This window comes from Somniosus microcephalus, chromosome 17 (assembly GCF_052327205.1).
Source record: "Somniosus microcephalus isolate GS21.2 chromosome 17, FLI_Smic_1.0, whole genome shotgun sequence".
Classification (NCBI taxonomy): Eukaryota; Metazoa; Chordata; class Chondrichthyes; order Squaliformes; family Somniosidae; genus Somniosus; species Somniosus microcephalus.
In genome coordinates this window covers 60,049,171-60,076,133 of record NC_141003.1, presented here as the reverse complement: position 1 = coordinate 60,076,133, position 26,963 = coordinate 60,049,171, and the positions used below count along the sequence as shown (strand labels likewise).

Below are 26,963 nucleotides of genomic sequence, written 5' to 3'. Positions count from 1 at the left end.
TGTAAATAATCAAATACTTAATTGAATGATGTGGTTCCTGCCTTGCTGAGACCATGGTGATATCATATGTGGAAGTTAGTGTCATTTGGAGTGTCACATTAACATTCTTGTCATTTTGCTTGATTATGTTTGAGTTGCCGGGAAAGATTTTATATTTGGATTTTTTGGAGATTTTTGTCTGTTGGTTTTCATCTCCCACATTAAGTAATTTGGAATTGTTCATGATTGTCCAAATGGTAAATGATCTGTTGCATGAACCAAATAACATTCTCTCATCAATCCTTTTATATGCCCTTATAATAGTTAAGATATAAACTGCTGATCATGATATTTGATGGAAACTTTAAAATAGCCTTATTATTGTAATGACCCTAAAGTACAATTTTGCATTAAAAAATGTAATATTTCAAATGTGCTCACTCTGTCAGTCCTTTCTCTCTCTCTCTCTTGTCTCTATTATTTTACTCTTCCACCTGTTCCAGCTCTCTTCTAAATACTGCAGCAATTTTTGCTATTTCTTTCAAGTTTAAAACCTTTATTCACCTGCCTTTCTGCATCAGCCATTCATTTGGAAGTGGGTGCAACTTTAATTTTGAAGCAAAGGGTTTCATTGGCTGAAAACAGTTTTTAAAGGCTGTTTTTCCAGCTATTGAAAAGACTCATTTGGAAAGATTAATATGGCGCCATCAAAGATACGATAGGTCAGGTTTGTCACAAAAAGCACAACCAAACATAGAAATGCTGGTCGGAGAAATAAGAGAAGCTTGACTGGCCACTGTGGGTTGACTCCATCCAAAACAGTAAGCTTGTCTGCAGTGCTCAGAGGTTTTCCTTTTTAAAAAAAAAAAAAAAAAAAAAAAAAAAATTCTATTCCATATAATCTCCACTGTCCAATATGAAAAATGCTTTTGTATGTTGATTTCATGTGGGCTTCAGTGAAGAAGTAGTCCTCTGTTTTATATCTAGTAATATATCAAGTTTTGGATATGGCATACACTTTCTGCCCATAAACCTTACTTCACATTATTATGATTTACTACTAACATTTCATGTCAACATTTATCATGGGAGAACTCTAGGAACATGTCTATTTTATGATGAGAAACCGTATGTCAACATTTCATCACACTTGACACCAAAATGAACCAATCAAATCACTCAAAATGGCATTTGAAAGATATTTTGTCCACCACTTTTTGTCAGTAACTGAACCTTCTGATGTCCACCATAAGGTTTTAAACAAAAATACAAATTACATAATTCAAAAATAGCATGATTTAAATTTACCCATTGAATTGTTTTCACTGACTTTTAATGCCTGACTTAAACATTTCTGTTACTTCACGGCCTCAAGCCTGTCTCATAAACCCAGACTTCAACTGGATTTTTTTTACATCATAACAATTGGAGTAAGCTTCCAACCACATTTATGCATTCTGTAAATGTGTACTTTGCTAAATTCCCCAGTATGCAATCTGTGGATCAGCATGACTTGATGTAGAAGAGTGATTTCTTCCATCCCGAGGATTTGAGAATGTCTTTGCTTTTTCCAAAAAGACTTTGAAACAAACTGAAGATTAAATTCTCAAAGCTTTATTTCAGGCAAGTCTGACATTTATTTAAGTTTAACAACTGCTGCTTTTCTGCTATTTATGGACAGACAACATCTGTGGTTTTTGACACAAAACAAAACCAAAAGAGTGTTTTGTGAGTATTTTTTAGTCGCTATTGATTTCAGTTGAAAATTCAGTTTATAAAGGAAAATAACCTAACCTGTCTCAGGACAAATAAAGATGGGCAGTAAGTGAGACCTTGCCAGCATCGCCCACATCCCAAGAGTAAATTTTACAGAAACTCAGGGCTGGATTTTCATTGAGGAGTCGGGTAGGAGGCGGGACTACAACTTTCGGGGTTGTAGTCCCGCCTCCATTGAGGTCTAGCCAACCCACACGATTTTGACTTGATTGACTTTGTTGAGCCCGCCCAGTGGGCGGGGCAGGCCAATTAAGGGCCATTCGGCAACAAGTGATGTCACATATTGACATTTCATCTGTCAAGACCTTTTGACAGATGAAATATCAGCGTTTCACAGCTGTTTGAAGCTGTCAAACACTGACGATCTGTACTCCAGGTTAATTCCTTCCTCTCAGAATGATTTAGAGATCTCCCCGGAACAGAGAACTGAATGCTGCAATTTTTGACAGCTCGCAGCCATTCTGCTTTCTGTGCCGGTGAGATGAGGGACTCCCGAGACCTGAAGGAAGGAAAGCTGTAAAGGTATGTAAAACTTCTTTAAACGCTTTACACACACCAAACGCACTCATGCACCCATCACTCACCTGAACACCGGACATCTCGACCCCTCCAAGCCCTTCATCCCAATGGTCCACCTCCTCTAACTTGCCGTGCTTTGGAGCCATCGGGAATTCCACACTCCAACATTAAAAATAGGGATTAGGCTAAAAACTGCCTGTTAACTACCTGTTAACAGGCAGTTAATTGGCACTAATCCCCGTCCCGCCTCGGAGGCGGGTCCCAGTGCGGGGCAGGTACCAGCCTCCTTTGAAATTGGCTTGGGGGGCGGGATGGTTTCGTGCCCCCCCCCCCGATTTCGGGATTTTAACCCTCCAATCCCGCCTCCACAGCCCAATGAAAATCCTGCCCACTGTCTCCCCATTTTGTCACCAAGCCACTGAGCCCATCCCCCCTCCCCTTGCCTGTAACTGAGAATGTCTTCTTCCTCTGCTGTCCTTTGCCCTGCTGCAGCCTCTCCATCTTCAAAGGCACCGTTAACTGTAAGGTTAAAAATTGTGCATATAATTTCAATTTGTGCCTGCAAAATACTTGGTGCTTTCTGCCAACCCCGTTCCTGCTCAGGTTTTCATGTTTCCTGCTGAAGTTAAAAATTTGTGGCTATGTAAGTTAATTTATGCTTGCAAAAGAGTTTGTGCATCATTCCCTGCAGTCCTTCACTTCATTTCATGTTTCCCCTCAGCCCCAGCTCTGCCCAAGGTTTCTCTGGCCTGACTGCTTTAAACCCTGATCACACTCAAATTTTAACCACCCCACACAAATTTGTGTTCACAAAATACTTTGTTCCTCCCTTCAGCCCTGCTTGAATTGTAATGACTTCTCCTTGCCTGAACCCTGCTCCCTCTGGCCACGCTGCTTTATTTATAAATTTATTCCAAATCACTCCCTCCAGTCTTGCTCCGTTATCACTTAAAATGGAACAGGTCTCACTCTCCGCTATCTTTCTGCCTCCAGTCTGCTGTATTCTTTTACTTGTGAATTCCTGCTGCTGGGAATTCTGGTTCCTCTTGAAAATTTATTTACCATTTAGCCCATTGCTTGAAGCGCTATTGATGTATCATTGGTACTGAAATGAATGTGTTTGGGTTTCAGTTCCCGCTCCCTCTCGCTCTGTTTAAATTTAATTGGCTTCCATCTCCACTGAATAATTTTTATGGCTTTAGTCACCATTTACTTGTCAAATGCAGAGCTGCTGCCTCCAGCTTCAGATACTTAATTATTAATTTACATTTTCCTCAATACCCGTCAATTTTAACAACTGTTTATACTTGCATACTGCCGTGAACATAATTAAGCCTCCCAACAGGCTTTGCAAGGTACGGGGCAGGGAATTCGGGCTCTAAGCAGAAATTGGGAGTCGAGCTTGGCAGGTGACCAAAAGTGAGATTGAAGAGAGGGGTTTTCAAGGGCTTTTGAAGATTGAGGTATCTTGGAAGAAAATTCCAGAAAGCAAAGCCATGATGGCTGAAGTCTCTGCAGATGATGTTGGAATGGAGGGAGGGAGAAGGGCATATAATAGTCCGCACCCATAAAAATGGAGGGTGTAAACTGGGGTTTGGGCTGGGTGATGTTGTACAGATAGGATGGAATGAGGCCATGAAAGAATTTGTGGACGATGAAAATTTTGAAATCATTGCATTAGAAGATGGGGAGCTCGTGGATGTCGGTGAGGACAGAGGTGATTGGTGAGCGGAATTCATTTTGGGATAGAATGGCGTTCTGGATGAAATTTAACTTGTATAGGGTGGAGCTGAAGAAGCTGGCAAGGAGAGCATTAAAGAAATCGAGGCTGGAGGTGACGAACATGGCTGAGTATTTTGAACAGGCTGTATGTGGAGTTTGAAGCTCACCTTATGACTGATCAGTACACCAAAAGTGTGTACCATTGGGTTCAGTAGGTGAGCAGACATGAAGGGGGATAAAATTGGGGATTAGGATGTGGAGTTTTTGTTGAGAACCGAACTGAGTGATTTTGACTTGCTAGTGGTTAGTTCGAGGAAATTTTGGTTCAGCCATGATTTGACGTTTGACTGTCGATCTGCCAATACAACAACAGTTGTGAAGTCAAGAGTGGTGGCACACGGGTAAAGATGAATGTCAGTGGCATGCACAGAAAAACCGACACCACGCTTACAGATTATGTCTCCAAGTGACAGCATGTATATAAGGAATAACGGAAGATCTAGGTGAAAACCTTGGGTCATGCTGAAGGTGATCTTGCAGGCATAGAAGGAAAAGCTACTGCAGAAGATGCACTGGCTATTGTGAGAATTAGAATGGAACGATCAAAAGGACATGCGGTGGAGGTGGATTACGGAGGAAAGGCAGTGCAGGACAATTGAGTGATCAATAATATTGAAAGCTGCAGGGAAATCAAGAAGGGATCATGTACTATGGTTGCAGCCGCAATGAATATCATTGCTGACTTTGAACAGGGCGGAAAATGTTTTGGAGCCTGTGGATGGGAGGTCCGGAGAATTTCATGGATGAAAATTTATCTCAAGCATTTGCCACAAAGAATGAAACAGTAATAAGTATATAAATTATTAAGAAAATTAATCTGATGAGTGACAATGACATTGGCTTTGGTCTCTTTAATTGTGCCATGGAATATTCTGTTTGGTTACAATTACAAATAGAAAAATGAATATGCTTTTGTTTTCCAAGTTGCTAGTTGTCAGCTTCATTTTAGGATCAGTAAGCAGTGTCTTCAGTAACTAACCTGGAACGCAGTGGCTAGGGGGTGGGGGAGTACAAGAGTCTTGGCCAGAGAGGTATTTTTTTAACTAGCCAATTTCCTGACTCATTGTTTAGTGATTTGGCAGATGAGCTGACATGGGGGTGCACCAGAGAGGAAAAGCATAGAGGATGAATGATCGTACCAAAAGCTGCAGGGAGATTGAGGAAAAATAACACTGGCATTTAAGTTACATGAGATATCATTGGAGACTTTGACCTGAGATGGCGAAGTGCTCTGAGCAAGATGCAAGCTGGACTGCTGATTTTCAAACACCGAGTAGTGAGCTAGGTTGGTGTAGATTTGGGTGGCAATGACCCATTTGAGGACCTTAAAGACAAAGAGGAGATAGAAATAGATTGGCAATTGGACAAAACCATGTTTGAAGGTGGGCTTTTTAAGGCGGGGACGACATCACCTTTTAAGAACCTGATGCAGCTGAATGTCATGGGGTGGAGGGTGTTGTGGAGGTAGTGGGGTAGTAGAAGGCTGAGCGATTGAGCAGCGACAGCTTAATTTTGGAACTCGTAGAGCTTGTAGCTAATAGGAGTGTGAAACATTGTACAGGTGAAGACATGAACTGCAATATTTTGGATGAGTTGAAACTTGTGGGAGGTTGGTTCCAGTTAGGTGTATGTGAAGACGAGCGTTGAGCTGTTGAATGTGTCAGAGTGGGTGAGATAGGAATGTTGTGGAGGTGGAAGACACTGCGTGAATGTGGGGGAGGAAGTTGAGTTAAGTGGAGAGCAGAATGCCAAAGTTCAGCACCTCGTGACTCAACTTTAGGTGACAGCCAAGAAAGTTGAAGTCAGTTACTTAGGAGCTGGTAGGAACCAAAAAGAACAGTATGTTGACATTAAGCTGGAGAAAGATTTGACTCGTCCAGATTTTAATTTTGGATAGGCAATTGCTGATTATAGCAACAGTGTTTGGATCGATGATGGAGTGGAGAGGAGTGTTGTCAGCATACATGTGAAAGCTGATTCCGTGCTTCTAAATAGCCTTGCCAAGGGGTAATAATGAAGGAGGGAAAAAAGAATGGAATCTTAGGGTACCTTTTGAGGTGTAAGCAGATGCCATTGAACATTAAGCAATGGCTGCATTATGAAGGTATGAATGATACCAGGCAAGAGCAGTGCCATGGCGGTGGACAGCAGAGGAGAGAAGCTGGAGGAGGTTGGAGTGGTCAGCAGTGTGGAAAGTGGTGGAGTGCTAGGGGAAGATGAGAGACGAGCACAACCACAGTTGTACAAGATAACATTTGTGACTTCTACCAGTGAAATGTCTGTTTTGTGGGTGGGGTAGAAGGATCTCCAATAAGGAATGGTGGAAGAAATGTGAGTGTTTTTGCAAAGAGTGAGGAAAATAGTTGATGGTATCTTCAGTTAATTCCGGTTACTTGATATGGGCATGTTGGAAGCTATTCGTGTGTTCCCTTTACAACTCCAGATTCTGTTACCTCAGTTCTCACCAGACTTCTAAAATTGCTCTACTGTGAACTATTAATGAGACCAATCACTTGTCTGTAAGCAATCTGTTTTTTGTATAGTAGGTTGACAACTTGATGTAAAAATTGCATAAATTTGAACTTGCTAAGTCTTTCTTTCACTCATCAGACAGTGCAAGCCTTTTAAAGTGAATTTATTGAAATTGTATGTGTCCCCAAAAATGTAAATGAACACTCAGTAACTTGAAAATGCTTTATTGAAGATTTTATATTTTTTGCCAAATGTGTGTTGATCGTACACCCCTAAATCCCTTCAAAAAGGTGGAGGGTATACCTGGTGGCAAAGAATGTTGCTGTAGCACTGTGCAGCGCTGTAGACTGGTAGGAAGAATCCTTTAATTAACCTCATGGTGAATGTCTGATAGCAGTTGGGCCATTTAGGAAAGTCACAACCCTAGAAGAAGAAAAGAGAAATAAATATCAGAGAAAAAGACACCTGCTACTGTGCATGTTGATCTTGATGCTTAATTTGAGAGGCAACTTGCCTCTTTTTGGTTCAGAAGTTGGAGGATCTAATGAGACAAGGAAGGAGCAGGGAAATATATCACTTTTTGCATAACACTAATGAAAATTGGATTAAAACAGAAAATGCTGGAAATACTCAGCAAGTCAGGCAGCATCTGTGGAGAGAAACAGAGTTAACGTTTCAGGTCGATGACCTGTTCGTCAGAACTGGAAAAAGTTAGAGATGTAACAGATTTTAAGCAAGTACAGGGGCAGGGAAAGGAAGGAGGGGAGGAAAGAACAAAAGAGAGGGTCTGAGATAGGTTGGAAGGCAGAAGTGATAAAATGACAAAAGGGATGATAGTACAAAGCAAAAGGAGATGGTAATGCGACAAGTAAAGAAATAAAAGATGAGTCCAGAAGAGGTGTAAATGGGAATGGCGGAATCATCAACAGCTGCCATGTGAAAAAATAGGGGCAGAGGTTATGGTCTGAAATTGTTGAACTTGATGTTGAGTCCAGAAGGCTGTAAAGTGCCTCATCGAAAGATAAGGTGCTGTTCCTCGAGCTTACATTGAGCTTCATTGGAACAGTGTAAGAGGCCAAGGACCGAGAGGTCAGAGTGGGACTGGAGCGGAGAATTAAAGTGACAGGCGACCGGAAGCTCGGGGTCACGCTTACCGACTGAACGGAAGTGTTCAGCAAAGCGGTCACCTGTTCATTTATACACATGTCACAATGTACTGAAATGCCATCTTTTAATTGCAGTTTTATTTATTCTGTCGCATTTGAGTTGGAAAGGCTGGAAATCTGTCTAGCTCCCGCATACTGTAAAGTTTTTAAAAAGCTCACTGTAGCACACTCTTGACATAATTTAAAGTGAACAAAACCAAGTTTGAAGCATTTATGGACCTAGTACTGTACTGTGACAGACTGAAGGTCTGGACTGTTCTGGAACTAAAGTCTAAAAAGTTTTTGAGCATATCAAGAGGGGTTGGGTTTGATTACTTTGGAACGGGTTTACCAATTTTCCTCTAAACCAGGGGACAAAAAGGCTAGTTGGTTATATCTTGTCATGAAACCCACCTCCTGCTCTCTGGACCCCATTCCCACTAAACTGCTGACCACCTAATTTCCCTTTCTGCCCCCCCCCCCTGCCCCCCATGCTTGCTGATGTAAATGGTTCCCTATCCTCAGGGACTGCCCCCCCCCCCCCCAAACTCCCCTTCAACATCGCTGTTATCAGCCCCATCCTCGTAAAACGCACCCTCAACCCCTCTTTCCTTGCCAACTGCTGCCCCATCTCCAACATCCCTTTCCTATCCAAAGTCCTTGAATGTGTCTCAAATCCGTTCCCATCTTTCCTGCAAATCCATTTTGAATCTCTCCAATCAGATTTCCACCCTGCCATAGCACTGAAATGGTCCTAGTCGTCATCTGTGACTGTGACCTTTGTTCCTTTCTACCTCTCTGCAGCCTTTGATATGGTCGGTCACACCATCCTTTCCCAATGCCTCCATTTCATTATTCAGCTCAGTGGGATGCCCTCACTTGGTTCCACTCTTAAGTATCCAATCATAGTCAGAGCCTCTGCAGCAATGGGCTTTCTTCTCACCCGCGCACTATTGCCTCTGGAGACCACAAGGATCTTGCCTACCCTCCCCCCCCCCCCCCCCTTCCTCGTGTACATGCTGGCTCTTCGCGACACATCAAAAGACATGGGTCCTGATCATTATGGGGAAGACAAGGAGGGTGCGGGGTAGCATGGGAAAAATGCGGAGGTCCTGCCGAAATTAATGGCAGGACTTCATTATAATTTTTTTCTTCCATTTCCCACTTGGCTGCCAGCCAAATTGACAGGCTGGCCAGCGGCAGGAGGCCACAGCCAGGGACCCTTGGGGACGGTCCCCATCAATCAAGAAGGGGGAGGGAGAGAGAGAGATCGGGGCTTAGGGTGGGGGTGAAAGAGAGCCCATCGCAGGTGGGAGGGGGTGAGATGGGGCTGGGGGGGTGGTGAGAGCCCATTGCATGAGGGAGGGTGGGAGAGAGTGAGAGATGGCGCTGGGGGCAGGGTGAAAGAGAGCCCATCGCAGGAGGGAGGGTGGAAAGGTGCGAGAGGTGGGGTGGGGGGGGTGCGGAAGATAAGCCATCGTGGGAGGGAGGGAGCAAGAGAACGGGGCTTGTGGAGGGGTGCATCGAGCACGGTTGGGGGGGGGGGGGAGAGAGGCAGCAATCGCCCTTGGGTAGGCTGAAGGCTTCCTTGTGGGGCCAGGGGATCACCCTTCTTGGCCCACAAGGCATGCTGTAAAAGGTACTTATCATCTTGAGCCGGCAGCTCTGGCCTCCCTCTTACTGCATGGTTTCCCGAGCTCTGGGTAACGCGCGAGGCAACTAAAAGTTTGCATTGTGGGAACCTGATTTAAATACATTAAATATGTGCCTCGACGCCAGAACAGTTGTACAACACGAAACTTGCTGCCGTAAAAACAGCCAAGGGTGCGTACGAGGCAGGTTTGGGATGCATTCCTCATTTAAAATTTTTTAACCTACCCTCTACCCTCTCCCGCCCATCGTGGGGGTGGTTAATATCGAGCTTCCACATGTATGCTGATAACATTGGTTCTACCTCACTACCACCTCTCTCGATCCCTCCACCACCTCTATGCTGTCAGCTTGCTTGTCCAATATCCCTTGCCTCAGCTCATCTGCTGCTGAAATACTCATCCTTGCCTGTGTTACCTCTAGACTTGACTCTTCCAACGCTCTCCTGGCTGGGCTCCCATCTTCCACCCTACATAAATTTAAGCTCATCCAAACCTCTGCCCGTGTCCTAACTTGCATCAAGTCCCATTCACGCATCACCCCTGTGCTCGCTGATCTACATTGGCTCCCGGTCCGCCAATGCCTCGATTTTTAAAATTTCTTATCCTTGTTTAAATATTTTAATGAGGCTGCATGTCTCAGACTTTTTCTCTGTTTCAGCTTTAATGCTGGCTGGCTGGATTTCCTGGGTCTCGGGAAACTTGGCATCTAAAGGGAGGCGTGGACTGCTGCACGGAACAGTGCTTGTGCGCCAGGAGGAGCAAAAGTGTTTCCTGCTGCCCCCCCCCCCCCGGCCCCCCCAAACAAACCTGTTAACCACCCCGCGCGATCCAGTGCCCTCCCGATGTCGTCCATGGCCCGTGAGCTCCTCCCCATGTCCTCCACTGGCTCCCAGCGAGCTTCTCCCACTCCTCCCTCCCCCCCCGATCTCTCTCTGGTCCCCCGCAATCTTTACCCTTCCTCCTCTGATCCCCCCCCCCCCCCCAAAACAAATTTCCCCCCACAACCCCCGAACTCTCCCTCCCTCCTCTCTGCTCCCCGGCTGTGGCCTAGTGCCGAAGGCCTACCTGCCCGACAGCTAGCCAGCCTCTCAATCTGGCTGGCTGTGGCCGGGAAAGAGAGTCCCAAAATGGCAATCAGGTCCTGCCGTTAAATATGGCAGGAGCCGGGGGAAATCCATTCTTCTGAGTTTCCCGACCTCAAAACTATTTGGCACCAAGTCCCACTCATCCATCACCTCTGAATTTGCTGACCAACATTGAGTTCCACTTACCCAACAAATTAAAAATTCTTATCCTCGTATTCCAATCGTTTCATGGTCTTGGCCCTCCCTATCTCTGTAACCTCCCCCGGCTCTACAACTCTCCAAGAACTCTGCGATCCTCCAGGCCTTTGATGCATCCCCCTAATTAGGTCACCATACCATTGGCAGCCATACCTTCAGCTGCCAAGGCCCTAAACTCTGGAATTCTCTCCTTAAGCCTCTCCACCTTCCTCTCCTTTTAGGACCCTCCTTAAAACTTAGCTTTTTGATCGGACTTTTAGTCACCTCTCCTGATATCATCATATTTAGCTTAGTGATTTTTTTTTTAGCACACCTCTGAAGTGCTTTAGGATGTTTTTCCACATTAATGACATTAAATGAATGGAAGTTGTTGAAATAGAATGTAGGCTCTCTGACATTTGACTCTTCATGTTTACCACGTTTTCTATCTGCTGCCTAGACCAACATGGCTGCTGGAGTAAGGCATAGTTGCTACTTCGGTACAGCTACTACTTCAATATGCACTAAATAGTAATTTATATTGATGGCTCAGTTAAAATGGTCCAGAGCATAAACTGAGTGCAACATTTGTTTAGTCCTAGTATGGCACTGAGTGAAAATTCTAGACATAAAAGGCATCAAGGGGTATGGGGAGAGAGCGGGAATATGGTATTGAGATAGAGGATCAGCCATGGTCATAATGAATGGCAGAGCAGGCTCGAAGGGCCGAATGGCCTACTCCTGCTCCTATTTTTCTGTTTCTATGCCCCTTATTTGTTCCTCCTTCATTAATAGAGAACTTATATGTTGGGTGAAAATAAATTCACATCTAATCTGTGGTAAAGTAAAAGGTGCAGTTGATTGAAAACAGAGCTCTGGGAGAAGCGTCTCAGACCCCGCGGTCTGTGCGAGCACCTTCTCTCCGATCAACAAAATTCACGAGCTTATAAACAGTACAAGACTGGAGCACACCGATGGCCGTTATTACATTACTTATTCCTTGGCCAATCCGGCCCAATTATATTCCTTCAAAAACAACCTAATTATAACTTTACATCGCTAGCTAAGCCCCTTCTTTCAGTTCTGTCTTTTATCTAAGTTTGTCCAGTTATCTGGATCGCAGGGCCCATTCTTGCTTCATCGTGGCTTCGGCCGATCTGACTCAGTGACTCGTGATTGGACATGGCTCAAAGGTTAATCAAATATACCCTACATACATCCGCGTGACAGTTGCTACTTCGTAACCCGATTGTTCTGCAAATGTTAACCTTGTTATTGCAGCTTCTCATATCTCCACATGCTTAATCACTTTTGTAGTTCAGTTTCTGACCATCTGTTCCATTTGTGGTTTCAACCGAAACTAGGTTGTCATGCTGTGTCGTTTGACTGCAATATTCAAGTGGCTCAAATCCCAACCCTTCATATATAAAATGCGCACAATAGCACCCCCCTCCCTTTAACTTTTCATAGAATGCCTAGAGGCTCCATATTTCCTTTCAACAAGGTGAATAAGAATGAATGTCTTTACTACTGATATTTGCAAATGTTTGTGCAGTTTTTATTTTTTGACATTTTGCATATTGATGCAGCCATTAATGTGTATATTTGGTCACCAGTGTCCATTTGTTTCAGGATATAGAATTTTACTGAGTACTGCAACACTAATGAGTTAAATTTCACTTTTTTTACAAACTTGATTGTATAGAATCTCTACTATGGCATTCTGTTTAATACATTCTCTGCTTTATTCTCTTAATTATGCATTTTCAAAAACATTAATAAAAATTGTAACAGAAGCATTTGCTTTAACACAGTAAAGGGAATGTTTCTTTTTCAAAGAAAAACTGCTGTAAATATGCAGCATGCCTGCCAGCATCTGTGAAGAGAAAAAGACAACTAACAACAAAATGGAAGATGAATAAGCATTTTAATAGAATCAAAAAAGAAGGGGAAAGTGGCTGGAGGGAGAACACAAACAAACAGATCTAGCAATTACAAAAGGGGAAGTTGATGGGCGAATGGGGGTCTGTGATATTTTTCATTTTCCCAACATTTTAGTTTTAATTCCAGAACTGCATTTAAAGGCTTTATTTATCAATTTTATTTTTTAAATCCACCATTTTCTCTCCTTTTTCTAAGGGTTAGCATTTCACTAACAAGCTATTTCCACATTTTTTAAATTTCTTTTAACATCTGTCTATTACCTTTCAAAGGATTCCTTGCATTATCTAACAATTTCCTGCTTTTGTTTCAAGCAGTTTGCAGACCATTCATCCATTCATTTTCCCTTTTTGATCTGCTTGCTTGTGTTTTCCTCGCCCTTCCCCCTTTTCTCTCTTCGTTGATTCAATTAAAATACTTGTTCCTATTTCATTTTTCAGTTCTGAAGCGCACTGTCTGAAACACTGACCGTCTTTCTCTTCACCGATGCTGACTGACCTGTGTGTCTAGTACTTTGTTTTTGTTTCAGACTTCCAACATTTGCTGTTTTTTGTATTTTGTTTGGATGTTCCTTTTTAAAATTTGTTTTTCCATTTTTTTTTCCCCAGAGGAAAAAGATTTGTTGCCATGAAAGTGGTAAAGAGCGCCCAGCACTACACAGAAACAGCTCTGGATGAAATTAAGTTACTCAAGTGTGTAAGTATAACTTCATTAGTAATACTGAAACAAATGATCATTTGTATTTGACCTAACTTATTTATTATGTTATGACCTGGGATCTTCATAACTGAATGTTGAGGGTTTTCTCAGGTTGCCAACTCTTGTTGCACCTATTCCTGGAAGTTTCATCACATGACATCCCGCCTCCAACAGCCCTGCCCCCACACTCCTGCCATTTGTCACCCAGCCTCGAGCCACACCGCCTTCCCTTGCCAATTGGAACAACACTCTTAATTACCTGATTGAATGATTCTTGACTAGCCGTCAAACAGCCTTTCCCCCGCCCCCCCCCCCTTCAATATTTTTATAGCTAATAAGCAAAAGTGTTCAAGAAAATGACAAAACAATTATTTTAATTTTCCTGTGATTTTTCTCTCTGGTTGCTTGTAACGCTGGAGATTAATCTTCAATGGGGACTCCATGACAGTTCTGGAGGGTTGGCCATCGTAGGGTTTTCCCATATTAATTGTGATTTTGAATTGGGGTGGAGGTCAGTGAAGTACAGGAAACTTTCTGATATCTGGCACTGACGGGACCGAGCTGGTGCCGTAACATCAAAAGTGCCGGACATACCAGCATAATGTTGAAATATAGGAACTGAAAAGCTCCGTGTGAATCAACAAACCCTGTTGCTTAGCAACAGCTTCAAAACAGGCAGCTGCAAGCGTCTCCAGCTGAAGCTGTTGCTATAGCTACAGACCTTGCAGTGCCTGACTGGGGGGGGGGGGAAAAAGCAATGAGAACTAAAAAAAACTTATAGAAAACGGCTCCTGATTTTTGCCGTTAGATCGAGTATTCTGGACATATAACCTCTGGATAAACCAAAGTTTACTGTGTTTAACTTGGAGAATTTGAAAAAAATGTTTAAGTAACAGATCTCCTGCAACATTGCTTATGGTAGTCTGTGCTCTGGATTGTAGTTTCTGCTGTTTACCACAGTTCCACTGAACCACAAAGGTAACAGCAAATTTACAGACTGACACAAGGTAAAAATATTACATACCTCACTGATGCTGAAAGATATCACAAATATGTTGTTTTAATTCCATTTACCTAAGCTTTACAAAACTCTTAAGATGCAAACAACTTTATTAGCTCACTAAATTCTCAGTTCTTTATGGGCCAGAAATTCCAGGCCAGAAGCGTGAGTACGGTCGGGTTACTCACGCATCTGGCCGTTGGCAATGCCGGCGTTCAGCAGGAACAGCGCATGCGGGGAACGCCGGCATTTCCAGACCCGAGGTCTATTCACAGCGCGTGCGACTGCACAGGCAGCGCTTGCGCAGTGAACTTTGTAGATTTCACTGATGGATTCAGTGAGGGTAAGTCCCTAGAACTTGCACTTAAAAAAAGCAAGTGTAAAGTTGTTCATTGGCTGGGGAAGGAGATATATTTTATGGAGGAGCTTATGAAATGCAATATTTAAGTTTGGGAAAGGGAGGGAAGTTATTTTAAGAAATTTTAACTAAGTTTTAAACTTTAATTTTTTTTTTTTAAACGGGTTTTCAGAACGGTAGGTAGAAGGAGCAATTGTGGCTGTGTGAATGGAATGTGAGAATGAGTTATGTATGTATGTCCACATATATTCCTTTACGTATATGTATGTATGTTTTATATTCCTTTACTAATGTGTATGAATGTATATTTTTAATTATGATTTTCCAATAAGTTACTTTCTCTGAAAGTCATAATTAAATAATACATTCATACACATAAGTAAAGGAATATATACATAACACGCAAAGGAATATATACAGACATACATACTTTCAGAAGCTCCACGATAAGAAATATCTTCCTCCGCAGCCTCTGGAGCAACTGTACCCATGCTTTTTTCATGTGTAAGTTGGAATGACTGGACCTCACTGAAAGCATTAATGAAAGCGGTGAATTATACTGCGCACGCGCTGCCTGTGCAGTCGCACGCGTTCTGCCTCTGAACCCCTTCGTTCAGAGGACAGGAAATGCCGGTTTTCCCCACATGCACTGTGCATGCTGAAAACCGGCATTTCATCCGGCCAGATGCGTAAGTACCCCAACCGTACTAGCGCATTTGGAAGGGAATTACTGGGCCAACATTTTACATGTCAATAAAATAAAAAATTTAACAATTGCACAACTTGCCCCCTCGCATCTGCGACTGAGGGTCCAAGGAGGTGCATTGCGCAAGAGGTCATCATCGTACGTATCCTCACACTGTTCCCTTTGGGGAACTGTATGAAGTGGTGGAAGGATTTATGGCCGTGATTAACGCTCATTCCGTGACCGTAACCATCTTTGAACCAGCCATTAGGGTGGTTAGTCCTATGGCGGGCGGGTTTTACGGGCTCCCACAACCCATCTGAGGGGGGGGGGGCCACCAACACCCACGGACGCAAGCATCCCGCTGGATGTCCACCCAGAATTTAAAGTTGGAGCTCCGACTCCACTTGCCGGGACTGTCTGGAGTGGGGTTCAAAACCCTACTCCTTCTGGCCCAGCGGCGGGGATGCTTACTGCTACGCAAAAGGCCCACTCCGCACAAAAGGTGACACCCATACGTTTCCTGCGCCTTTTCCCTCCCCGTGACTGGAGCCATATGCTGCCATTTCACGTTGCTAATTGGATTGGGCCTTTGTCATAGCGGTAGGATCCCCGCCGCTGGGCCAGATCAGGGTAGGGTTTCGAACCTCGCTCCAGACAGTCCCGGCAAGTGGAGTCGGAGCTCCGGCTCTAAATTCTGGGTTGACATCCAGTGGGATATTTGCGTCCGTGGGTGTGGGTGGCCCCCCCTCCTTGTATAGCTTGTGGGAGCCCGTAAAACCCTCCCGCCATAGGACTAACCGCCCTAATGGCTGGTTCAAAGATGGTTACGGTCACGGAATGAGCGTTAATCGTGGCCATAAATCCTTCCACCACTTCATACAGTTCCCCAAAGGGAACAGTGTGAAGACACGTATGACAACGACATTGCTAAATAAATAAATGGAATTAAAAAAATTCTTTTAGGGCTTTTAAAAGTCTTTAAATTGCTTTAATTCTCTTTAAAACTACTTCAGATTACTCAAAATAATGTAAACATTTTAAAAAGTTTATGAAAGTTACCAAAACCTTCAAAAAACTTCCAAAAACCTATTTAAACTGCTGCTTTGCATGTAAAAATGGTTAGCAGCTTGACAGAAACATTGGGGGCGTGTCCAGTGAAACTGAGACCTCAAGGGGCGTGTCTCACTTGCACTGCACGCTCCTGACTTCGCGCTGGCTGCACTCCTGGGCGGCGTGACGTCATACGCTGCCCGGGATTCTTCTTCTGGAAACACCAATTCCAGGCGTCCCTGGAGCTGATCGGCAGTAGCGCGGGGTAAGTGTAAATACGGGGCTTGCACGTGCTGCAAGCCCCGTTCTGGAATTTCTGGGCCTATATATTATAAAGTATCTTTTGCTGTATCTTGCATTGGGATTGGCAGCCTTTGCATAAGATGCAAGTAGTTTATTTGCTTATTTTTCCCCACTTCCCCAAAACCAACCTTCCTTTTTCTCAGTTATATACTTGTTGATTATAAAAGATATTTTCTCCCCCTTCACGATAGGTTCTTGCTGAAACTGTAATTGCTGTAACAGCCCATGGAGGTTTTTCCCACTGTTGAGTCTCCAATAACCAGCATCTGAACAAATGGTGCACTTGCAGGCCTATCCAGCTAACTGATTCTGGGTGGAATACATGAGTTCAGTATCAATGCACCTCATAATTATCCTCTTTTAGTCTTAACACAAATATCAGTCCCCCTCACGAACGCAGGCAAAGTCACCCGAGACAACACAGTTTGCTCAAAAAATGTATTTAATAGATTACACAATGAACAAAAATGAAGAATTTCCTTTTGGATTCATTTCCATTCATTCCGCTAACAGTTACTTGTGAATTTCCCGCTTGGATGTCACAGTACACTAGATATTTTAGTTCTACAGGAACAGGGTTAAAGCTACGACTCCCATTCTACATTTCTGTGTCACACGTACAGAATTTGACCATAGCAGCTTGGAATCTCCTAAGTTCAAGTGCATTTCAGTCTCAAACCCCAAGGCCCAAACAGAAGGCAGGTGCCGAGGGGGGAAGGTTCTTGCCCAGAAAATGGTTCATTTCTGCAAGTTTTGCAATTTAGAAAAAAAATTGTTACTTAATATTTTCATCTTGTATAGATATCTTTTGTCCATATACGCTGACCCAAATGAAAAAGAACTTAAGAACGAAGAGCAGGAGTAGGCCATACGGCCCCTTGAGCCTGCTCCGCCATTCAATAAGATCATGGCTGATCATCGACCTCCACTCCACTTTCCCGCCCGATCTCCATATCCCTTGATTCCCCTAGGCAGCCTTGAATATATTCAAAGACTCAGCATGCACAGCCCTCTGGGGCAGAGAATTCCAAAGATTCACAACCCTCTGAGTGAAGAAATTCCTCCTCATCTCAGTCTAAAATGGCCTACCCCTTATCCTGAGACTATGCCCCCTAGCTCTAGACACTCCAGCCAGGGGAAACGACCTCTCCGCATCTACCCTGTCAATCCCCCTCAGAATCTTGTATGTTTCAATGAGATCACCTCTCATTCTTCTAAACTCCAGAGAGTATAGGCCCATTCTATACAATCTCTCCTCATAGGACAGCTCTCTCATCCCAGGAATCAATCAAGTGAACCTTCGTTGCACTGCCGCCAAGGCAAGTATATCCTTCCTTAGATAAGGAGATCAGAACAGTGCACAGTACTCCAGGTATGGTCTCACCAAGGCCCTGTACAATTGTAGCAAGACTTCCTTACTCTTATACTCCAACCCCCTTGCAATACTCCAACCCCCTTGCAATAAAGGCCAACATGCCATTTGCTTTCCTTATTGCTTGCTGTACCTGCATGCTAGCTTTCTGTGTTTCTTGCACGAGGAAACCCAAATCTCTCTGAACACCAACACTTGAAAGTTTCTCACCATTTAAAAAATATTCTGTTTTTCTATTCTTCCTACCAAAATGAATAACCTCACCTTTCCCTACATTATACTCCATCTGCCACCTTACTGCCCACTCACTTAGTCTATTTATATCCCTTTCCAGACTCTCTCTTCTCCTCACAGCTTACTGTCCCACCTAGCTTTGTATCAGCAAACTTGGATACATTACACTCGGTCCCTTCATCTAGGTCATTAATATAGATTGTAAATAGCTGATGCCCCAACACTGATCCTTGCGACACCCCACTATTTGCAGCCTGCTAACCTGCAAAAGATCCATTTATCCCTATTCTCTGTTTTCTGTCCGTTAACCAATCCTCTATCCATGCTACTATATTACCCCCAACAAAAAGGCAAACGATGGCTGAAAACAGGGTGGAAAAGGATAATGTGACTGATTTGGTTGCTTTTGTGGTGCTTGGTTTGTAAACAGTAACTTTTTTTGGGAAAAAAGTGAGAGTTGATTGCTATTGTGCTGGTTCATTGTTACTTTTTGTGAATTTTGATTTGTTCACATTTCGTCATAGAATGATACGGCCCATCGTGCCTGTGTGGATCTTTGAAAGAGCGATCCAATTAGTCCCACTCCCCTGTCCTTTCTCCATCGGCCTGCAAATATTTACCCTTCAAATATTTCTACAATTCCCTTTTGAAAGTTATTATTGAATCTGCTTCAGGCATTGCATTCCAGATCAGAACAACTCGCCTCATTTAAAAAAAAATTCTCATCTTGCCAATTACCGTAAATCTATGTCCTCTGGTTACCGCCCTTTCTGCCACTGGAAACAGCTTCTCCAGTTAGCCAGATAGATATGTGATTGGAAACTTAGATTTCTTTCTGAGGACGTGTAGTGCTTTGGATATTTCTGAGGTCACAATTTGAGGTGCAGTAGACACACAACTCGTAAATGTGTAGGTGAGCCGGGAATCCTAATGGATAAATCCCTCCCCTGTACTGTATTCTACTTTAAATGATAGTTGTAAAGTAGAATTCGAGAAATACTCAGAATTGAAAAATATTTTTTCATAATTTGGAATAAACTCGAATTGTAATCTTCAAGTCTTCCATTTTCCAAAAAGATTAGACTGCTTAAGGGAAGCATCCCTAATCTCATTTCATGCAAGAACCAATCCTGGGGCATTAGTTTGAAATTTGTGTCTGATGTGCCTTCATTTTAAATCGATGACCACCATAGACAGAGACTGTTGGTGTAGAAAAGCGCTTTGTTTAGAGCTATCTAAGCTAGAAAGGTTCATGCTCGAGTAATTGATCTGAACTCAATTGGATAAGTATTGAGCTGTTCTTTATTCTCTTCCTATAATGGTGTCCGTCTACTCTGCAAGATAACACTTCACTCAGTCTATTCATGCGTTGTGGGTTTGTACTGTGGATATTCAAGGGACCTTTTTAAATTCTTCTTCAACATTTTCCATTGTTTAGCAAGTTTTATATGTAACTTTAATTTAGTGATATTCTTTAGTCATCTTCAAATAATTACTGCTGGAAGCCTGTATTTCTAGTTTTATTTGTATAATAACAGATCTCCCATGGCATTGTTAATGGTGAGTTGGGGGATGCCCTGTTTTAAAGCAATAGTGGTGTTAGCGACCATATTTGATGGGGAAAATGATCTCGGCAGAGCGACACTGCAGGAGGTGTGCGCTATATGGAAGCTTTTTAATATAGATATTATATCTGTAATTGTTTCCATGTATATCTAATCTGACTATAATATCTCCATTCACGATGCTGTATATAATATATTTATCTCATTTTAAATTATAGATAATAAGTATGAATTACCATGGTGTTGTATATATTTATGACTCATTGTACTTTACTTCACTTTTGTACTGCTGCATATATGTCTCTCTGGCTGAGAACTGAAGTACTGATGGTGTTATGAAAAAGGTGTGCGTAAAACCTCCCAAGATCCACAAGCATTGCTTATCCTTGTAATAAAAATCTTTTTGAAGGGGTCTCAGATTCTTTAGAGAACTAGTAGCTTCAGGTCCATAGTGGTTACTTAAAAATCAAATGATATTTAATGAGAAGATAAAATTTCAGACGAGAGGACAGCCAGAAGCAAGGTGCTAGAGGCCAGGCAGGGAAGAAGCGGTGGAAGAAAAGTTCCTAAACGGGCGACCGGGTTGAGGGAGTCAGATGACTGAAAGTGAGGCACCCAAGGTCAAGCAGAGAAAAATTGGGTGAAGAAAAAGTGCAAAATGCTGGTGTGATGAGAGGTTGCAGGAGGTGAGCTGCCCGAGATCAAATGGGACAGGACCGTCGGCAGTATGGCCAAGAGGCAGGCGTTCTTCTGAGAGCAAGATCAGTCAGTAGGAAGAGTGGAGTACGGAGCCCAGCTGGCAATTTAAATTCCAGTTGAATAGAGCCGGCAGAAGCAATGAACAGGGCAGTTGTAACAAAGTGAATGGTGGCTTTAATTTGCAGGTGAATAAAATAATTTTGAGCAGTACCTGAGCACAAGAGAGTGGGAGAAGACAGGATGGCAAGCAGGCAGAAAGCACATTTGTTGGGGCAGCAGGTGGATTTGGGTGACTTGCTCCACAGTGCCACCTAGTGCATGTCAGGAAAAATGGATTTTGCCATTACAACATGTTGACGGATCCTTTCCTATTATAAAATATTAACATGGGTTTTTCCATTACAAATGTTGATGTAAAAAGTGTAACACAAAAATCATAGCAACAGAAAATGGGTAATGCTGCACAGGAAGTGCATTCCATATGCAAGACTTGGAGTGCATTTGAAAATTCTCTTCGCTGTGCTGTTGGAACTTCATTGAAGCTAGCAACATAAACTGGCATAAATTTCGGTATACAGGAAAAATCAGCCCTTGTGAAATATGATGTCATATAGGATCTAATCACTTTCAAATTTAATTCTGACTGGTTACAAAACATGATAGGGTCCTAAAAAGTACACTATTAACCAAATCTAGCATTTTAACTGTGACCTTATATTGCACTTGATTTTGGCCTACTTACTAGGTACATTGGGTCGTAATTTGTGGCCCCTACGGGTGTGTACGCACCCATAAGGGCCGCACAAGTGAAGCGCATGCGCCCCTAGGATACGTGGGCCAGTACTCGGAGAGGCCCAGGAGTGTGAATCTGCGAACCTCCTGGACCACCAGGTAAATTCATAGATTTTTTTTGTAGGTCGGAGGTATCCGCCCGTGGGAAGCCTCCGACTGCAAATTTAGGGCCTATCATGTTTCCTGCCTTGATGATCTTAAGATTCTAATTTCATAAGTTGAGAATTTAGTGAAGGAACAAATACTTTTTATGTTAGAAAAGTAGGTGTTTCTGCAATTTTCCAAGTGAAAATGTAACGTTAGCTTGTGGAAGGTTAATTATGTTTAGAACGCATTCAAGAGTAACCGTAAAGTCCAACAGATGGTGCCTTCTCATTAATTCTGATTTTTATTTTCTCAGGTACGCGAAAGTGACCCCAGTGATCCAAACAAGGACATGGTGGTACAACTAATTGATGATTTCAAACTTTCAGGCATGAATGGAATACGTATCCTTCAGTGATTTACTTTTGTGGTGCAGCATATATTTCATCCCTGCGAGGGGCTTTCAGAAATATTTTAAATTAAGCACATCATTTCTATTTTTTACCGCTCTCTTACAATGTGGTGTTTAAGATGGCCTTAGAAATTCTGGTACAATTTAGGGCCCTCGGTAGCAAATTTTTAGAATTGTACACACTCCCTCCAAATACTGTCTTCATGGCCATTGGTGGCACATTTCTGGAATGATCAAAGGGCACGGTTCACTGAAAAATTCAGAATTTTTAGATTAAAAATCTTGCGTTCAAATTAATTTTGATGCTTCAGTTTTTTAATCGAATATCTATTATTATTGGAAAAAATGTAACATTTGGGTTTATCCATATTCAACAAACAAACCGTGCCATTACTTCCCCAAAAGCCAACTGAACAGTCACGCTCTGCCTTCACCAAAGGCACACCCCTCTCTCTTCATGGATGCATAGCTCTTCCAACCTCCCCTGCCCCCCCCACCATCCCCTCCCAGTTTACAGAGGCATTTACTCCTCCATCCCCACAGTTCAGAGCCTGTCTCCTGTTCCAATTCACTTCTAGTTCACCAAAGCATTTTCCCTCTCCAAGTTCTGCTCCCAGTTTCTAAACACACTCGCTCTCCCAATTCACAGAAGCAATCTTCCATTCCAAACTCCTCCCTCCCTCCAGCCCCCGGCAGTTCAGAGGTATTCTATCCTCTTGATATTTTCCCTATTGTGGGTCCTTCTTGCAGCTCCTACCTGACATTGCTACTTTGTTTGGTGTTTGATTTATCGTGAGACCAGGAATTCCCAGCTGCAACAATAATTCTGGTCCTGGAATAAAGCAGCAGCATCAGATATGAGCTGCAGCTGTGTCCGGCACCAAGAAGAACATCAGTAAATGGAGTGCATTAATTTCCCTTGGGGTAGCAAATTAGCTCTCCCGAACTCGGTGCTGCAACAGCGATTTGCCCCACCAGGAGATTAAAAAGTATCTGCTTGGTTACATTTAGTTCAGTTCTGTGACATAAGGAGCAGTTAGAAAATGTAATGTACATTTTTAAGTTTAATATACTGTATGGAATACAATTAAATAGGGGCAGTTTTATTACACTATAATTAATTAGTACAGCACTTCTCAAAGCTTAACGGTGTTCTCAATAATAAAAATAATTTATATTTGAATTAAAAAAAATATAGGGTGCTGCACAAGAAATAGTTGGCAAAAGTACAGAACAGAAACATCACATCCAGATACATTTTGTTTTTATATATTGGATCCTCTGCTCATTTGTACTCGGATTATAGATGTTGAATTCATTATTACCAGCAAGAAAAAAACCTTAATGATTCACATTGCAAAATTGTCAAGTACTCAGATTATTGTAATCATGAAACAATTTTTTAAGTATTGTGTGAATTAATTGAATTTTCCCACATTCAGCAAATTTCTATATTGTGATTAGTGGTCACAAGATGAAGGAGAAACCATCTTAATACTTCATATATATTTACCTCTTGCAACCTACTAAGCAATGCTTGTTCTATCATAGACGGAAAGAGAATGAACTTCCATTTATACAGTGCCTTTCAGGAACTCAGCATGTCTCGAAGCACTTCATAGCCAATGAAGTAGTTTTGAAGTGTAGTCACTGTTGTAATGTAGGGAAACGTGGTACTATTCGCGCACAGCAAGGTCAAACAACAACAACTTGCATTTATATAGCACCTTTAACATAGGAAAACATCTCAAGACACTTCACAGGAACCTAAACATGACAAAAATTGACACCGAGCAAAAGAAGGAGATATTAGAAGGGATGACTATAAGCTTGGTCAAAGAGGTATGTTTTATGGGTGGTCTTAAAGGAAGAGAGAGGCGCAGAGGGTCAGCAAGGGAATTGAATTCCAGAGCTTAGGGCCTAGACGGCTGCCAATGGTGGGGCAAGGGGACCGGGGATGCATAAGAGGCCAGAGTTGGAGGAACACTGTGTTCTTGGAGGGTTGTAGGAAGTTTGAGATAGGGAGGGGCGGGGCCATGGAGTGATTTGAGCGCGAAGATGAGAATTTTAAATTTGAAACGTTTGTGGACTGGGTGTCGATGTAGGTCAGTGAGCACAGGGGTGATAGATGAGCGGGACTTTTCTTTTGCATTCATGTGATGTGGATGTTGCTGGTAAGGCCAGCATTTATTGCCCATCCCTAATTGCTCTTGAGAAGATGGTGGTGAGCCACCTTCGTGAACTGCTGCAGTCCATGTGGTGAAGGTACTCTCTCAGTGCTGTTAAGATGGGAGTTCCAGGATATTAACTCTGCGACAATGAAGGAACGACATATTTCCAAATCAGTGCAGTGAGGAACTTGGAGGTGATGGTGTTTCTATGCGCCTGCTACCCTTGTCCTTCTAGGTGGTAGAGGTCGCGGGTTTAGGAGGTGCTGCCAAAGAAGCCTTGGCGAGTTGCTGCAGTGCATCTCATAGAAAGTACACACTGCAGCCATGGTGTACCGGTGGTGGAAGGTGTGAATGTTCAAGGTGATGGATGGGGTGCCAATTAAGCTGGCTGTTTTGTCTTGGACAGTGTTGAGCTTCTTGAGTGTTGTTGGAGCTGCACTCATCTAGGCAAGTGGAGAGTATTCCATCACACTCCTTACTTGTTTCTTATAGATGGTGGAAAGGCTTTGGGGGGTCAGGCGGTGAAACACTCACGCAGAATACTCACTCATTACTGATGCTCGCATTTTATTCCAGATTTATTTAATTTACCCAGCTGCTGTGGTGGGATTTGAACTCATGTCTGGGGATCATTAGTCCAGGTCTCTGGATTCCTAGTCCAGTAACCTAACCACTCTGCTCCCATACTTGGATGCGGGTTAGGTTGTGAGCAGTAGAGTTTTGGTGAGCTCATGTTTATGGAGGGTGGAAGATGGGAGGCGGTCAGGAGAGCATTGGAATACTCGAGTCTGAAGATAACAAAAGCATGGATGAGGGTTTCAACAGCAGATTGGCTGAGGCAATGTTAAATGTAGCTATTTGTCACAGTAACTTGAAATGAGTAGTATATATATTACAGTATTTTGACTCATAGAATCTATTTCACTTGTCATGTAAGTAGCATTGTTCGTGATTGTGCGGTATCTTGTATATATCACATACCAGCTCATTTTTCATACTAATAACCGTATCTTTACTAGTAATTTATCCAGGACCCCTATTTCCAATTTGGGGTTGGGTGCCTCCTCATTTTACTAACGAGAAATAGGCAAGTTCATTGGCAATTGTGAAGACTTTATTTCATATGTCCAGTTACTTTGTAATTAAAATAATGAGATCAGAGGGGTTTTTTCCTTGACTATGTTGCAGATGTCTGCATGGTGTTTGAAGTGCTGGGTCACCACCTTTTGAAATGGATCATCAAATCCAATTACCAGGGACTTCCTATTCTTTGTGTGAAAAGTATTATTCAACAGGTAGGTCAACAAAATGTCAACCAGATATTGAACAGAAAGCCTCTTCTGTGTCTCTTAAATGCTGTACATTCTCAACTATTGGCCTTATTCAGCTTTTACAGATTTGATAGGCCTGAAATTTATGCTTGAACTATTTTTTGACAAGTACACAAGTTAGATCTGTTGAAATTAAATTGGGTGTGGAAGAGAAAAAGAAAAGATAATTGCATAAGTATTTGCTCATAAGTTTATTTAGACATAAAACTATTTAAATGTAGTTATCTTTGTTGATATTAGACTATAGGCTGATATCTTACAATTTATTTCTATATTCTACTTTCTTTACAGCTCATGATTTGCCATGATCCTGCAAGGCACATTATTTTGCACTTTTACAACTATAGCATGCATATTTTTTAAAGGATCTAACTATTTTCTTTTGCACACAAATAACATTGTGCTGTGGTTTGGCATGTCTTGACTAAATATGAAAACATATTATCAAGATTATAAGTACATTATATATATTTACCATTTCTAAAATGTAATGAGATTGCTTCTTTCCAAGTTGCTGTGATATTCATTTTGTTGAGTACTAGTCTTGTTCTTTAGATATACAACTAAGTTAAATCTAGTTTCTTTTGTAAATATCCTTTTTTTTTCATTTCACAATGTGCTGTCCAGCTACGTGTGTGTTTGTTAATGGCTGGTCAAGATACAAATTCACCCATGAATTCTTTTTCATTATTACCCCAAGTGCTATGTATCACACTGTTATACCCTGTAGCTTGGAGGGCTGAGCAATCTGGGCCTTGGGTTTCTCCATACCTGTGATAATTGTCACTTTGTGGTCAGTGAATAGGGAAACATAATAGAAATGAAGTGACATATCCAGAGACATTTTTCTTCTCACCCAGAGGCATAATGCCTCTCCTGCACAGACACTGCACCCATGAAGCCAATGAATTCTATTGATGGGTAATCCTATGACTCCAATGTAAAATTTTCTGCAGGAGTTGATTATTTACCTTTTTCGGGCTTACTTAAATTATTGTATATTTTAATTTTCTCACCTTACTGTATTTTTTCCTTCTCAACTAGTATAGTTGCTACCCTAAGCACACTCAAATGGGAAAGAGAGTTCATGTGAGCCATAGACTACATTATGACAGCTTATGCCATTGCATGATCATGGAGCATGTGGATGACCTGACTAGTCTGCCCTCTAAGGAAGCAGATTTGAGATTTGGGCAAATCTGAGATTTAATTTCACACATTATTTTTTCTGACATTCTGAGACTGCCCTTGCCTGAGTGAAGAGCGTAGGACTACAGGAAGAGAAAACACCACAGTAGCCATTCAGCTCAATCTGTACCCCAGGTCCTTTTTCAGATTCTGATTTAATGATTTTTCATGCAATATCCTTTTAAAGGTTTGCTGAATCAAAAATTGGCTTCTAGATACTTCAGAGTTAGTTTTACGTGCAATCACTGATGATGTGTTCCAAAGTTTGATGAGTCTAAACAATGCATGTTTGTTGAGTGAAATATAAGCTGCATTTTGCATGACTAAGTTAGAGTATTTCCACTTGTCTCCACCTCTCTTTCAGTCTGGGTTCTTGCTTGTTTCTACTGCAGTAGAGCTTGGACTGAAGTACTGGCAATATAGATGCCCCTCTCATTGGCAAATCGATATAGGCAGTTTACACATTACTGACAGAAGTGGTTGTGCTTT

At 42.3% G+C, this 26,963-nt stretch overlaps 1 protein-coding gene across 13 annotated transcripts in view; it reads left to right on the top strand.

Annotated features, from left to right (window-relative positions):
- LOC147105758 (SRSF protein kinase 2-like) overlaps nt 1-26,963 on the top strand; it is a 259,621-nt gene that overhangs the window by 166,003 nt on the left and 66,655 nt on the right. For 12 of the 13 annotated variants that reach the window (XR_015081581.1, XM_086010468.1, XM_086010476.1 and 9 more), the window contains 3 exons: nt 13,137-13,224; nt 21,689-21,776; nt 25,144-25,250. Coding sequence is in view for 12 of the 13 variants with exons in the window: in XM_086010468.1 (XP_085866594.1) it covers nt 13,137-13,224; nt 21,689-21,776; nt 25,144-25,250 (283 nt within the window). In the remaining variant the exon portion in view is untranslated. Of the gene's footprint in view, nt 1-13,136; nt 13,225-16,176; nt 20,142-21,688; nt 21,777-25,143; nt 25,251-26,963 lie in introns of those variants that run through there. The other variant, XM_086010478.1, reaches the window with a different exon arrangement.